The sequence below is a fragment of the Mobula birostris genome, chromosome 9 (assembly GCF_030028105.1).
Source record: "Mobula birostris isolate sMobBir1 chromosome 9, sMobBir1.hap1, whole genome shotgun sequence".
Lineage (NCBI taxonomy): Eukaryota > Metazoa > Chordata > Chondrichthyes > Myliobatiformes > Myliobatidae > Mobula > Mobula birostris.
In genome coordinates, this window is record NC_092378.1 from 2,873,135 (window position 1) to 2,889,605 (window position 16,471).

At 44.6% G+C, this 16,471-nt stretch overlaps 1 protein-coding gene across 1 annotated transcript in view; it reads right to left on the reverse strand.

The window, feature by feature from the left end:
• The window catches only part of utp20 (UTP20 small subunit processome component), a 183,231-nt gene extending 167,692 nt beyond the window's left edge, over positions 1 to 15,539 (reverse strand). The window contains exons 1-4 of the mRNA XM_072267366.1: positions 15,428 to 15,539; positions 8,713 to 8,793; positions 5,321 to 5,387; positions 256 to 388 (exon numbers count right to left, since the gene is read on the reverse strand). Of these exons, the coding sequence (XP_072123467.1) occupies positions 256 to 388; positions 5,321 to 5,387; positions 8,713 to 8,793; positions 15,428 to 15,484 (338 nt within the window). The 5' untranslated portion in view covers positions 15,485 to 15,539. The remainder of the gene's footprint in view (positions 1 to 255; positions 389 to 5,320; positions 5,388 to 8,712; positions 8,794 to 15,427) is intronic.
• Between the last annotated feature and the right edge of the window lie 932 nt (positions 15,540 to 16,471).

Consider the following 16,471-nt stretch of genomic DNA (forward strand, 5'->3'; position numbering starts at 1 on the left):
GCCAGCGTCTATGGATACAGAGGGAATGCTTGTTCTTCTGGCTCCAGGCCCTTTCTCAGGACTGAATGCAAAGGGGAGATGAGAGGATGGGGCGAGGTTGGAATTGGCAAGTGAGGATGGAGGGATGGGGTTAGTGAGGGGCTGGGAGTTGACAGGCGGAAATATATAAAACACAAATATAACATGTTAAATGTTGGGTATTCCAAAGAACTGTACCGGGAGAAAGGAGCTAATGCTGTACATTAAGAGCCTTACTCAAGTAACGGTTGATAGGCCATGCTGTTCTTGATTTGAAGATGGTTCTTCAAGCTTTCAACCACTGCATTCTGGTGATAGACCAGCTGATTGAAAGACTGGGATATTCCCAAAACTTCCTTGTGAAATTTAACTGTTTAAAAAAAATGAAAGAGAAGCGTTAACCTGCTTGGAATTTTCCCCTCTATTAGTACATCTAACAACATTAACTGTCCACAAGAATAAATATATCAGAATCTGAAACAACAGAAATTCTGAAATAACAACACATGCCTGAAATATTCAGCAGGGAATGCAGCTTCTGAGGAGACAGAACTCAAGTTAAAATATTACATGCGAAGTATGCGAGACAGGTTTCACTCTACCTCAGTACATGTGACAATAGTAAAATGACTTACTGTAACTGAACTCAAAAATCTGAAACAATGCTAGAAACACCTGGCAGGTCTGTAGTAAACCGAAACTCTAATGGTGATTGGGTTGGGTTCCTAACCAGGTTGAAGTTCAAGTTGAAGCTTATTGTCATCTGACTGTAAATATATAGTATGTACCACCAAACAAAACAGTGTTCCTCTGGACCACAGTACAACCCACAAAACATGTATCACAAACAGCACACAAGCCAAAATATTACCATAAAATGTTAATAAAATATAATTCAAAAATGCCTGTAGTGCACAGCACAGGTAAACAGTAAAGAGCTTGCTGTCCTGATGAGATCTTAGTGGATGGCAGGGTATTCGTTAGTCTCACAGCCTGAGGGAAGAAGCTGTTACCCAGTCTGGCAGTCCTAGTCCTGATGCTCCTGTACCTCCTTCCTGATGGTAGTGGGCCAAAGAGATTGTGAGATGGATGGTAAAGGTCCTCAACAATGCTTTGGGCCCTTCATCTACAATGCTCCTGGTAAATGTTACAAATTGGAGGAAAAGTGACCCTGGTGATCCTCTCTGTGGTTTGTACTATCCCCTGTAGGGTCTTGCGATCCAATGCCTTGCAGCTTCCGTACTATATTGATTAATCAGTCTTCCTCCATGGCTGCTGCCCTTGCTGAGGGACAATGGAACATGACAGTACTTCAGCCGCAAAGCTGCATCAACCTTTTAATCTACTATAAGATCAATCTACCCCTTCCCTCATTCATTTTTCTTTCTTCCATGTCTCTATCTAAGAATCTCTTAAATGTCCCTAATATATCTGCCTCTACCCCCATTTGGTGTGTTCTATGTACCCACCACACTCTGTGTAAACAAACCTACTCCGACATCCACCTATGCTGCATTTCCTCTGTATCTACTTCCAAGCACCTTAAAACTGTGTCCTCTCGTGACAGCCATTTCAACCCTGGGAAAAAGCCTCTTGACTATCCACAAGATCATTGCCTCTCATCATCTTATACACCTCTATCAGGTCATCTCTCATCCTCCACTGTCTCCCCAGAAGCTGCCTTCCCTGCTGAATATTTCAGGCATGTTGTTCCCTTATTCAAGAAAGGGAGTAGAGATAGCCCAGGAAATCAGAGACCAGTGAGCCTTACTTCAGTGGTTGGTAAGTTGATGGAAAAGATCCTGAGAGGGAGGATTTATGAACATGTGGAGAGGTATAATATGATTAGGAATACTCAGCATGGCTTTGTCAAAGGCAGGTCGTGCCTTACGAGCCTGATTGAATTTTTTGAGGATGTGACTAAACACACTGATAAAGGTAGAGCAGTAGCTGTAGTGTATATGGATTTCAGCAAGGCATTTGATAAGATACACCATGCAAGGCTTATTGAGAAAGTAAGGAGGCATGAGATCCAAGGGGACATTGCTTTGTGGATCCAGAATTGGCTTGCTCACAGAAGGCAGAGAGTGGTTGTGGACGGGTCATATTCTGCATGGAGGTCAGTGACTAGTGGTGTGTCTCAGGGATCTATTCTGGGGCTCATTCTCTTTGTGATTTTTATAAATGACCTGGGTGAGGAAGTGGAGGGATGGGTGAGTAAATTTGCTGATGACACAAACGTTGGAGGTGTTGTGGAAAGTGTGGGAGGCTGTCAGAAGTTACAGTGGGACATCGATAAGATGCAAAACAGGGCTGAGAAGTGGCAGATGGTGTTCAAACCAGATAAGTGTAAGGTGGTTTGTTTTGGTAGGTCAATTATGATGGCAGAATATATTATTAATGGTAAGACTTTTGGCAGTGTGGAGGATCAGAGGGATCTTGGGGTCCGAGTCCATAGGACACTCAAAGCTGCTGCGCAGGTTGACTCTGTGGTTAAGAAGGCATACAGAACATTGGCCTTCATCAACTGTGGGATTGAGTTTAAGAGCCAAGAGGTAATGTTACAGCTATATAAGACCCTGGTCAGACCCCACTTGGAGTACTGTGCTCAGTTCTGGTCACCCCACTACAAGAAGGATGTGGAAACTATAGAAAAGGTGCAGAGGAGATTTACAAGGATTGGGAAGAATACCTTATAAGAATAGGTTGTTTGAACTCGGCCTTTTCTCCTTGGAGCGGCGGATGATAAGATGTGACCTGATAAGATGATGAGAGGCATTGATCGTGTGGATAGTCAGAGGCTTTTTGCCTGAGCTGAAATGGCTAACACAACAGGGCACAGTTTTAAGGTGCTTGGAAGTAGGTACAGAGGAGATGTCAGGGGCAATTTTTTTTTTTTGCAGAGAGTGGTGAGTGTGTGGAATGGGCTGCCGGCAATGGTGGTGGAGGCAGACACGATAGGATCTTTTAAGAGACTCCTGGATAGGTACATGGAGCTTAGAAAAATAGAGGGCTATGGGTAACCCTAGGTAATTTCTAAAGTACGTGCATGCTCGGCACAGCATTGTGGGCCGAAGGACCCGTATTTTGGGTTTTCTATGTTTTCTCTGTTATACTTTGCTCCAAGACATGCTCTCTAGTCCAGGCAGCATTATGAATTTTAATCTCTTGCTCATCTCTTGGGAATGTAGAATACTGCAAACTCGATTCACTGGTTCATTCGCAAGACCAATGGCGAAGAAGCTGCATGGCAACTGGATTCGTCGCTTGTTGTCGCCAGAGGGAAGGAGACGTCAGAGGTGTTTTTGTGCAGCTGGATTTGTCGCTTGTTGTAGTCACCAGGGAAGGAGACGTCAGAGATGTTTTTGTGCAGCTGGATTCCACCCTGGGCTGCCCCTCCAGTGAGTGCTCTCAGGAAGACTAGCCGGATTCCGTTCATCTGAGGCTGCACATGCAGAAATGTGGCTCCAGGACAACTATGCACTATCCCATCAATCTACAGACCATGCCACTCAGAGACTTGGGCTAGATTACTATTTTTTTTATATATTATTGCAACTATGTTTTTCTCTACGTTATGTGTGACCGGTGGTACTGCGTTTTGCACCTTGGCCCTGTTTCGTTGGCTGTATTCATGTGTACGGTTGAATGACAATTAAACTTCAACTTTCCACACCCTAATTTTAACCCTCCTCACTTGTTTCAGAAGCAACTCTGAATTCTCCTGTCTCTCGATATCAATCAAGTCCCTCATCCCTGTAATCATTCTGATAAACCATTTCATCACCCATCACCCTCTCGAAAGCCTCCACATCCTTTCTAAAGTGTCACACCCATAACCCTCCAGTTAGAAGGCCCAGGATTCTGTATGCTTTCTCAGCCTAGCCTGCACTTCCAAAGCCCCACAGACATAGCCCCAGAGATTCCAGTTTCTGCACGCCGTTTAGAATTCTGCACCATAGCTGATGTTGCTTGTTATCATTCTTTATCACACAGTCACCTCCTATGGCCATTGTCTCATTCAAGGGTTCCCAGCCTGGGGTTTATACAAGACATAGCCCAGAATTTGCCAAAACTGCCTTGGATTGAGCTTTCTGGACCAATGTCTCAAACTCATCAGACTGAGATTGAACTGATTGGCCTGTACTTAGAGTGCATTCCTACACTTTGACTTCAACAGTACAGCACGGGGACAGGCCCCTCCATTGATTTTAGAATTGTGCCTACCAGTTCATACCGTCTATACATAGTCTTCAAACTAAAACATGACACAATATTTCGAATTGGTATTAGTAATTACAGAATTGCTATGTCACCAAAGACACTCATAAATTTCTTCAGACGTACTGTGGAGAGCATTCTAACTGGTTGCATCACCATCTGGTATGGGGAAGTTCTGCACAGGATCAGAAAAAGCTGCAAATTCAGTCAGCTCCATCATGGGCACTAGCCTCCTCAGCATCCAGGACATGTTCAAAAGGCGATGCTTCAAAAAGGAGATAGTCTGGCATACACTCCCTCTGGCACAGGTACATACACGTAGACCCATCACCTGGGATAGTCTGACATACACTCCCTCTGGCACAGGTACATACACGTAGACCCATCACCTGGGATAGTCTGATATACACTCCCTCTGGCACAGGTACATACACATAGTCTCATCACCTGGGATAGTCTGACATACACTCCCTCTGGCACAGGTACATACACGTAGACCCATCACCTGGGATAGTCTGACATACACTCCCTCTGGCACAGGTACATACACAGACTCATCACCTGGGATAGTCTGACATACACTCCCTCTGGCACAGGTACATACACGTAGACCCATCACCTGGGATAGTCTGACATACACTCCCTCTGGCACAGGTACATACACAGACTCATCACCTGGGATAGTCCGACTCACACTCCCTCTGGCACAGGTACATACGCATAGACTCATTACCTGAGATAGTCTGATGTAAACTCCTTCTGGCACAGGTACATGCAGATAACATCACTACCTCATACCAGCGCCTGGGATAGTCTGATGTACACTCTCTCTGGCACAGGTACATATACATAGACTCATCCCCTTGGATAGTCTGACATACACTCTCTCTGGCAACACCCATAAATTTACAGATGATTAGGAGACTTGACCAAAGTTTCTGCAAATTCTTCTCTTGCTTCCCTAGCATTCACCCCATCTGAACCAGCAAAATGCAAAGCTCAAAGACAGCGTAGGAAGTAGGAAGCCCAGTTTAGCAGCGTAAATGTTGATAACAGAAGGCGTGAGCAAATTAATCCATACCAAAATGTTCTGTGCAGTTCAGGTCTCGCCACTTCTCCAGGCCTTCATGAAAATAGGTTTCAACCACCTGTGGAAGTAAGTGTAGAGCTTACTTTCAATTTTCTAATGAGAAACGTGATGAACAAGTTCAGGTCATGATCCCAGCAACCTCCTAGCACCCTGGAGAAGTGAACCCAGAATATAGACTATCTATACATCAACATCACGAACGGTTCATCCTTTCTCCTCTCCTATCAGATTGATTCTTCTTCAGCCCTTTGCCTCTTCCAGCTATCACCTCCCAGTTCTCACTGCATCACCTCCTCCCCACCCACCTATCACCTTCTAGCTTGCCCTCCTTCCCCTGTGCCCACCTTCTTATTCTGGCTTCTCCCCCCCCCCACCCCCCACTTCCTTGCAAGTCCTGAAGAAGAGTCTCAACCCAAAATAATGATTATTTATTCCTCTCGACAGACGCTGCCTGACCTGCTGAGTTTGAATCAGATGGTTCCTCAGATTTTGGAAGGGTTATTACATTAGCACATCAGAGCTTTGACAATTTCATATCCAGGAATGAATGACAATCCACACATCTACAAACCAACTTGACACAAAGTCCTTTGTTCATTCAGAAGGCTTTTGACAAGGTGATGCACATGAGGCTTCTCAATAAGAGCCCATGATATCACAGAAAAATACTAGCATGGATAGAATATTGGCTTACTGGCAGGAGGCAAGGAGTGGGAATAAAGGGGCCTTTTCAGATTGGCTGTCAGTAACTAGTTGTGTTCCACAGGGGTCTACGTTAGGATAGCTTTGCTTCACATTATATGTCAATGATCTGGTGACAGAATTGATAGCTTTGTTGCCAAATTTGCAGACGATACGATGATAGATGGAGGGGCAGGTAATGTTGAGGAAGAACAGAAAGGCTTAGACAAATGGGCAAAGAAGTGGCAAATGGAATACAGTGTTGGGAAGTGAATGGTCATGCACTTTGGTAGAAGGAATAAAAGTGTTGACTATTTTGTAAACATGGAGAAAAATCAAAAATCAGAGGTGCAAAGGGCCTTGGGAGTCCTCCTACAGGATTCTCTAAAGGTTAACTTGCAGGTTGAGTTAGTGGTAAGGAAGGCAAATGCAATGTCAAGAGGTCTAGACTATAAAAGCAAGTATGCAATGGTGAGGATTTATAATGTATTGGTCAGACTGCACTTGTAGTTTGGGACTCCTTATCTATGTTCTGTCTTTGGGAAGGGTCCAGAAGTGGTTCACGAGAGTGATTCTGGGAATGGAAAGGTATGAGGAGCGTTTAGACCACAAGACATAGGAGCAAATTAGGCCATCTGGCCCACTGAATCTGTTCCGTCACTCAATCATGGCTGATCCCTCCCCACCCCGCCTTCCACTTCCTGGTCCTCCTCTCCATAACTTTTGATGCCATGACCAATCAAGAACCTATCAATCTCCACCTTAAATACACCCAAACACCTGGCCTACACAGCTGCCTGTGGTAACAAATTCCACAAACTCACCATCCTCTGGCACAGAAATATCTCCGGATCTCTGCTTTAGATAGATGCCCCTCTATCCTGAGGCTCCCTTGTCCTAGACTCCCCCACCATGGGAAACATCCTTTGATGGCTCTGGACCTTGAAAGGCCGAGATAGAGTGGGTGTAGAGAGGGTGTTTCCTACAGTGGGGGAGTCTAGGACCAGAGGGCACAGCCTCAGACTAGAGGGATGTCATTTAGAACGAAGATGAGGAGGTATTTCTTTAGCCAGAAAATGGTGAATCTGTGCAATTAATTACCACAGATGGCTGTGGAGGACAAATCATTGGGTATATTTAAAACAAAGGTTGCTATGTCCTTTATTAGTCAGGGTGTCAAAATTTATCGGGTGAAGACAGGGGAATGGGGTTGAAAGGGAAAATAAATCATCATAATGGAATGACAGAGCAGACTCAATGGCCTAATTGTGCTCTTGTGTCTTATGGTTTTGTTGCTGTTTAAGCAAGGTGATTAGAAATGAAATCAACAGAAAGGTTTAGCGTTAACAGACTGGAGCTACAACTGAGGGCAAGTTCACAATATCAACATGATCCTGCCCTGGCAACCTGTGTAGACCTCAGGCCCTTCAACCCACAATGTCATCCTGACCTTTGATCCTACTCTAAGATCAATACCACCCAGACAGCCTTCTACTTTTCTATCATCCATTTATCTCAGTAAGTCTCTAAAATACCTCTAATTTATCTGCCTCTACCACCACACCTGGCAGTGCATTCCAGCAACCACCATCCTGTTAAAAAATCTACCTCTGACATCCACCCCACTTCCCCGCACCCTCTCTAAAGCTTCCACATCCTTCCTATAATGAACTGAATACATTATTAAAAAGCTGCAACAACTTCTCAGCCATGCTCAATACAGAAATGACACCACTCCAGTCACTTGAGCACATAATGCAGACTATACTGTTGAGGATGAGAACCATGGGACCCCTGTGATAATCGAAGGACAGCATTGAGAGAGAATAATCATCTTAATGTGTGCCAACAAGGAACACTTTGCTACTGTACAGTTTCATAAGTTACCTGGCTCTACAATTATAGAGCCAGTGATCTTGACAAAACCACAGCTCAGGGAAATGTCACTGCAATGATAATTAAGCTGAAAGTGAAACTTCCAGACGAATGCAAAACTCAAGTTCAGATGTATTGTTGTATGACTGTACATATTTACAGCCAAACTGAGAATCTCTCTCCTCTCACACTCGGACATGACAGTCCTCCTGCTTCCTGGCCAGTACTTTTCTCTCACCACAGTGTAGTCACAAAAATGAAAATTACAGTCCTGACGAAGGGTCTCGGTCCGAAACGTCGACTGTACCTTTACCTAGAGATGCTGCCTGGCCTGCTGCGTTCACCAGTAACCTTTATGTGTGTTGTTTGAAATTCCAGCATCTGCAGGTTTCCTGGTGACTACAGTGAACTGTCAGCTCAGCAGGAAAGGTCACTGGCTGCAGTCTGCCATCACTGTGGGACTTGTACGTGTCAGGACAAAGAAGCAGGCAGGAAAAATCACTGTGGACCCTCCTCACCCTGAGAAATGCCTTTTCCAAAAGCTCTCTTCTGGAAAGTGCTAAGGCTATTAAAACAAAAACCTTGCCATTTTAGAAGTTTCTTCCTCCAGACAGTTAATCTGATCAACCATTCTAGTTAACCACCCCACCCTGCTCTATCTATTACCCCCTTCACTGCACTGCACTGAAAGCACGTTAAACGATGTTTTATAATGCTGTTTACATTGTAAATACATGGTAATATTCATGCACATCTTATTTCATAACCGATAAAGGATCTCAGGCCAAAGCATCAACCCTTTATTATCAGCCAGGATATTGCCTTACCTCATCATGGCTGTCAGTCCTGTCAATCCGGTGGATTATGTCAATATTCACGTTTGCCAATCGTTCCGAAAAGGTGAGAAACTGTCAACAGAGAAAAATAAAACAATCACAAATGTGACGTGATCACCCAGAATTCCTGCACGTGCAACAGGCCTTTTGGCCCACAATGCCTGTGCGAAACAAAATGTCAACTTAAACTAATCCCCTCAGCCTGCACCTGATCCTTATTCCTCCATTCCCTGCATATTCACATCCAGGTCATGCTCTCTTCTCACTGCTGCCATCAGGAAGGAGGTACAGTACCAGAGCCACAGGACCCACACCACCAGATTCAGGGATAATTAATATCCTACCAACCATCAGGCTCCTGAATCAGTGTGGATAACTTCACTCACCTCAACAATGAACTAATTCCACAACCTACGGAGAAGAGTTGAGAAAAGATAAACCACAGATGTGGAAGACCCTTTGTCAGAATTGGGTGGGGACCATGTTAAGCTACGAGAGATAGTTAGGATGCAGGATGGAGGTTGTCTCTGTTGCCACACCATGGTCACCACATGGTCAGAGACAACTCACCCTCACCCCACCCTGCCACTTCTTATATCTCCATTCCATCTCTCTTTACACTGGCGGCACAGCAGTTTCAAACTCCTAGGAGTGCCCATCTCGCACAACCTCTCATGGTCCCAGAACACATCTTCTAGTCTAGAAATGCCTCTATTTTATCAGAAGGCTGAAGAGAGCTGGACTGTGCACACCAATACTCACAACCTTCAACGGATGCACAGTAGAGAGCATCCGAACAAGCTGCATCACTGCTTGGTACAGACATTGTACTGCAGTGGACAAGGAGGCTCTACAACAGGCAGTCAAAACTGCCCAATGCATCACTGGCACCAATCTACCCACCATCAAGGACATGCATACAAAGGTGCCAGAAAATGGCCAGTAACATCATGAAGGATCTCACCCACCCTGCTACACAGCATCCACACCAGAACCACCAGACACAAAAACAGTTACTTTCCCCAAGCAGTAAGGCTGATCAACACCTCCACTAACTAACCCACTCCTCCACACCCCAACCACCACTACTTTATCATTTCCTGTCAGAGTCATCTTATGTACAGACACTCCTGCGCCTAGTGTCACTTTATGGACATACATTCAATAAGCTAGTTATGTATTTATATTTATTGTGTTGTTATTATTATTGTGTTCCTTATTTTATTGTTTTTTTGTGTAGCATTGGATCCAGAGTAGCAATTACTTATTCTGTATACAATTATGCACTGAAAATTTAATTAAACAATCCTGAGTTTTGAATCTACCATCTATGCCAACCTGTTTGTCTGCATCTGGTCTACATTCCTTTAAACTGTTTATCATTCATACAACTACAGTACCAAAGTGTCTTTAAAGTGTTTTTATTGTAACTGCCTTAACTACTTGCTTTGGCAGCTTATTCCACACACAGACTAACTCCGTGTTATAAACTTGGATCATCTCTAGATCTTTCCACGATCACCTTCAAGCCGTGCCTCTAGTTTTGGAAACTTGTATGCAGTCTCCTCCCAGAATCATTCTCTATCATTCCCTCCCTCTTTCTCTCGCTCTTTCTACAGAGTTCAAAGTTCAACGTACATTTATAATCAAAGTATGCATACATCATACAGCCTTGAGATGTGACTCCTAACAGGCAGCTACAGAACAAAGAAACCCAAAAGAACTATTGAAAAAGACTAAACAACAGTATGCAGAGAGAAAAAACAACTCATCATGCCCATAAAAAAGAAGCCATATAAAATGAAGGAGACCATCGAACACCTGATGTGTTCTTTTTCTTCTCACATGCTACAAACACTAACCGCAAACAAATAGTGTTCTGAACTGAAATCCCCAGAGCCCCATCGTTCAGAGCCGAGCTGAGTCGTGAAACAGCGTGCCTATCCCTCGCCTTGGGCCCTGACATCAAAATCGACATCCAAACATCAGGTTCTGTAGCTTCAATACACTCTGGGGCCAGGACCCCAGGGCCTGGATTCGGCTTGCACCCGTCCTTTCCGATTCCGCCCTGTACTTAAACCTCCGCCCTGATCCGCTCTGGTGCCTTGATTTGGTCTGTGACCGACATATCCGATTCGGCACAGCGCCTACAGTAAATCTCCGTTCAATCACTGAGTTCAGTGGAATTGGTATGCTTTGGTGCCCGGACCTCAATTCGGCCTCAACCCCACTTTCAGATTTTGCATGGCACTGAAATCGATCGAACCTCAGGCCATCCCCGCTCTCAGCAATGAGCCCATCACCTCGCCATGCCTTGACTTTGCCATGTTGAATCGCCTCCAAGTCCAAAGGGAAAATACGGGCTATTACTGGCAATGATCATTTGCCAGAAAAAGTGTGATTAATAAAGTACAAGGGGTGATCGATAAGTTTGTGGTCTAAGGCAGGAGGAGTCAATTTTAGAAAACCTAGCACATTTATTTTTCAACATAGTCCCCTCCTACATTTACACACGCAGTCCAGCAGTCGTGGAGCATACAGATTTTGGTCCTGCAGAAAGTGTCCACAGCAGGGGTGATTTATAAGTTCGTGGCCTAAGGTAGAAGGAGACGAGTTATACAGCTGTCGTTACATGCACATGCAGTTCAACTCTTTGAGTGATTATGCAGAAAGTTTGAAGTTAATAGCTCATCTCCTTCTACCTTAGGCCACAAACTTATACATCACCCCTGATGAGTTATTAACCAAATTTTCTGCATAATCACTCAAAGAGTTGAACTGCATGTGCATGTAACAATCAGCATGTAAAGTAGCAAAGTAGAAAAGGCCAAGTTCACACAACTTATTCTCGTAAGGCATGCTCTCCAATCCAGGCAACATCGTTGTAAATCTCCTCTGCACTCTCTCTATAGTATCCAAATCCTTCCTGTAGTGAGTGATGATTTATATATCTCTGTTTGGGCCCTGGCAATTTCTGTATTTGCTTCCTGTAGGGTCCAAGGGAACACTTTGTCAACCTTAATTTGCCTCAAGACAGCTAACACCTGAAGGCACAACTGCTTTGAATCACTTCTATATTCTCTGTGTCCTTCTCCTTGAGTAAATATAGATGCAAAATGTCTGTTTAAGATCTCCCCCGTCTCATTTGGCTCCGCGCATATTTTATCATTCTGGTTTTCCAGAGACCAAATTTGTAAATTTGCCCTTTGCAATCCTTTTGCTCTTAACCTAACTGTAGAATCTGCCAGGATTCTCCTTCACCTTGTCTACTAGGGCAACATTATGCCTTCTTTTAGCCCTCCTGAGTTCTTTCTTGAGCATCCTCTCACATTTTTATACTCCATATGCACCTAATTTGTTCCTACTTGCCTGTACCTGCTACACACTTCCTTTATCTTATCCGTGGCCTCAACATCTCTTCAAAACCAAGGTTTCCCAAACTTGTTATCTTTACCTTCTAATCTTTTCATTCTGACAGGAACATATAAGCTTTGTACTCTCAAAATTTCACATGTGAAGGCCTCCCACTTATCAAATACACCTTTGCCAGAAAACAGCCTGTCCAACTCAATCTTCAGACACCATCAAAATTGGCCCTTCTCCAATTTAGAATCTAAACCCGCAGACCAGACCTATCTTTATCCATATTTAATTTGAAATTAATGGCATTCTGATCACTGAATGCAAAGTGTTCCCCTATACAAACTTCTGTCACTGCATTGTCTCATTCCCTCACAGCAGATCCAACATTGCACTACTTTATTGGAACTTCTATGTACATATTAAGGAGACTTTCCTGAACAGATCTAACAAGCTCTATGCCTCTAGTCCATTTACTGTATGGGAGTCCCAGTCAACCTGTGGAAAGTTAAAATCACTTACTATAGCAATCTTATGTTTCATGCAGCGGTCTGCAATCTCTGCAGATTTATTCCTCTAAATCCCTCAGTTTGTTGGGTGTTCTGTAATATAGTCCCCATTAACATTGTCACTTCTTATTTCTCAGTTCCACACACAATGCCTCACTAGATGAGTTCTCCAGTCTGCCATGACTGAACACTGCCGCGATGTTTTCCCTGACTAATATTGCCACCCTTCCTCCTTTAATCCCTCCCACTCTGTCAGGTTTAAAACAACGGAAACCCAGAATATTGAGCTGCTGGTCTTGCCCCTCCTGCAAACAAGCTACAACATCATAAGTTCAAAGTTAATTTTATTAACAGAGTACATACATATAACCACATACAACCCCAAGATAAATTTTCCTGCAGGCATACTCAGTAAATCCATAGAATAATAACTATAACAGCATCAATGAAAGGTCAGCCAGAGTACAGAAGACAACAACAAACTGTGCAAATGCAAATATAAAAAAAGCAATAAATAATGAGATTATGAAATAACAAGATAATGAGTCCTTAAAATGAGATCATTGGTTGTGGAAGCAACTAAATGGATGGGCAAGTGAGTGTAGTTATCCCCTTTTGTTCAAGAGCCTGATGGTCGTGGGGTAGTAACTGTTCTTGAACCTGGGGGTGAGAGTCCTGAGTCTCTTGCGCCTTATACCTGATGGCAACAGCAAGAGAAGAGCGTGGCCTGGGTGGTGAGGCTCTCTGATGATGGATATTGCTGTCCTATGACAGCGTTTCAAGTCGATGTGCTCAATAGTTGAGAGGGCTTTACCCGTGATGTACTGGGTCGAATCCACTATTTTTTGCAGAGTTTTCCATTCAAAGGCATTGGTGTTTCCATACCAGACTATGATGCAGCCAGTCAACACACTCGCAACGAGATACCCATAGAAACTTGTCAAAGTTTCTGATGCTTTCTTTGCAATTGAATTTAAAATTTGTTTAAATCTTACATCCATCCCACAACGTGAAGGAGTAAAAATCTTTGTGTTATGACTCCATCGCAATGTACAGACATGTGAATTTAAAAGCCTAATGGCTTGTAGAAAGAAGCGGTCCCATAGCCTGTTGGTCCTGGCTTTAATGCCGTGGTACCAGTTGCCAGACGGAAGCAGCTGAACAGTTTATGGTGGGGATGACTGGTGTCCCCGATGATCTTCCAGGACTTCTTTACGTACCTGCTGCTGTAACTGTCCTCAATGGAGGGAAGTTCACATCCACAGATGCACTGGGCTGTCCATACCACTCTCTGCAGTGCCCAGCGAACAAGGATGGTGCAGTTCCCATACCAGACAGTGATACAGTCAGTCATGATGTACTTAATGCTGCCCCTGTAGAAGGTCCTGAGGATTTGGGGGCCCATGCCAAACTTCTTCAGTCGCCTGAGGTGGAAGAGACGCTGTTGTGCTTTTTTTTGCCACAAAGCCGGTGTGTACAGTCCAGGTGAGATCATCAGTGATGTGTATACTGAGGAACTTGAAACTACTCACCCTCTCAACTGTAGACTCATTGATGTTGATCGGGCCAAGCCTGTCTCCGTTCCTCCTGTAATCCACTATCAGTTCTTTTGATTTTTGAACATTGAGGGAGAGATTGTTATCCTGGCACCACTGTGTCAGGGTGTCAACCTCTTCTCTGTAGGCTGTCTCATCACCACTAGAAATAAGGTCAATCAAAGTCATGCCGTCTGCAAATTTGATCAGCAGTTTGGAGCTGTGTGTGACAGTACAGTCATGGGTGTAAAGGGAGTAGAGAAAAGGACTCAGAACACAACCCTTGGGGTATCTGTGTTGAGGGTCAGTGGTGAGGGAACCCATCCTTGCCACCTGTCAGCAATCTGATAGGAAGTCTATCAGATTGTAAATTGTAAATTGCATTTACATGCCGGGTCTAGGACAAGTCCCCTGAAATAGTAACAACAGGAACTTAAAGTTGCTTACCCTGTCCACCTCTGGTCCTCTGATGACTACTGGTTCATGGAAGTCTGGTTTCCCTCTCCTGAAGTCTACAATCAGTTATTTGGTCTTGCTGACACTGACCGACAGGTTGTTGTTGTGGCACCACTCAGCTAAATTCCATTTGTTGATCCATGCCCTGAGCTCATCTACCTTTCCTATAAAACTTCCTGCATTGAAATATACACAGCTCAGGACACTAGTCGCACCATGCTTAACCATTTGATTCCTAACTTTGTCTGAGGTCTCACCGACGTCTGCCTCCACTAACTCTTCTGACACTCTGGTTCCTATCTCCCTGCAACTATAGATTAAACCCCACCGCACAGCATTAACAAACATTCACATTAGGATATTAGACCCCTCCAGTTCAGGTGAAAATCATCCCTTCGGTACAGGTCCCACCTTCTCTCGAAGAGAGCCCAATGATTCAAAAATCTTATGCCTTCCCTCTTACACCAAGCCACGTATTAAACTGTATAATCTTCCTAGGTCTGGCCTCGGTAGCACGTGTAGCAATCCCAAGATCACAACCCTAGTAGTCCTGCCCTTTAACTTTAGCACCTAACTCCCTGCACTGCCTTTGCAGAACCTCATCACTCCTCCTACCCAACTACATGGACCACGACTTCTGTCTGTTCACTCTTCCACTTAAGAATGCTGAGGACTCAATAACATTTCTTATTGTACTGATGTATTACAACGTACAACTGCCACAAAACAACAAATTCCATAACATATACCAATGATATTAAACCTGATTCCGATCTGTTGTGGGGCAGGATTCTCAGAACTGTAGGACCCCGCCTAATCTCGCCACAGCAGCCTCCCCGCACTCACCCGGAACGTGTTGGCGGCCCGGTGCCGGCCAGGACCCGATCCCACTCTGTCCTCCATGCCTCCGACCTCTCACGCCGTCACAGTCTAGGCGCCGCCATCTTCCCGCAGCAACACGTGGTACAGCCGGCGCTGTCAAGTGGGGGCGGTACTAACGTCGCCGCCAACGCAACCCTCAGATCTCCAATCAGAAAGCACGCACTCCGAACGTCGGATGACGTCACTGGCTGGAGTTTGACTTGGTCGAGTGGTTCGGCCAGTAGGAGGGTTGGATGGGGGTTCGGAGTTACTGGTTTACAGAGCAGCACTCCAACCCACTCCAGAAACTGTCTTCAACCTATCGAAAAGGCTCTTAAAACACCCTGTTGTATCCGCCCAGTCACCCCTGACAGCCCCTCTGTACCTACTCCCCAGCAACTTAAACCTGTGTCCTCTCGTGTTAGCCATTTCAGCCCTGGGAAAAAGCCTCTGACTATCCACACGATCAATGCCTCTCATCATCTTATACACCTCTATCAGGTCACCTCTCATCCTCCATCACTCCAAGGAGAAAAGGTCGAGTTCACTCAACCTATTCTCACAAGGCATGCTTCCCAATCCAGGCAACATCCTTGTAAACAACAGGAATTCTGCAGATGCTGGAAATTCAAGCAACACACATCAAAGTTGCTGGTGAACGCAGCAGGCCAAGCAGCATCTGTAGGAAGAGGTGCAGTCGACGTTTCAGGCCGAGACCCTTCGTCAGGACTAACTGAAGGAAGAGGTCATCCTTGTAAATCTCCTCTGCACTCTTTCTATAGTTCCAACATCCTTCCTGTAAAGAGGTGACCAGAACTGAGCACAGTACTCCAAGTGAGGTCTCACTAAAGTCTTATAGAGCTGTAATATTATCTCATGGCTCTTGGAAATCAATCCCACGGTTGATGAAGGCCAACACACCATACGCCTTCTTAACAACACTGTCAACCTATGCAGCAGCTTTGAGTGTGTGATGTTCACAGACCCCAAGATCTCGCTGATCCTCCACACTTCCAAAGGTCTTACCAT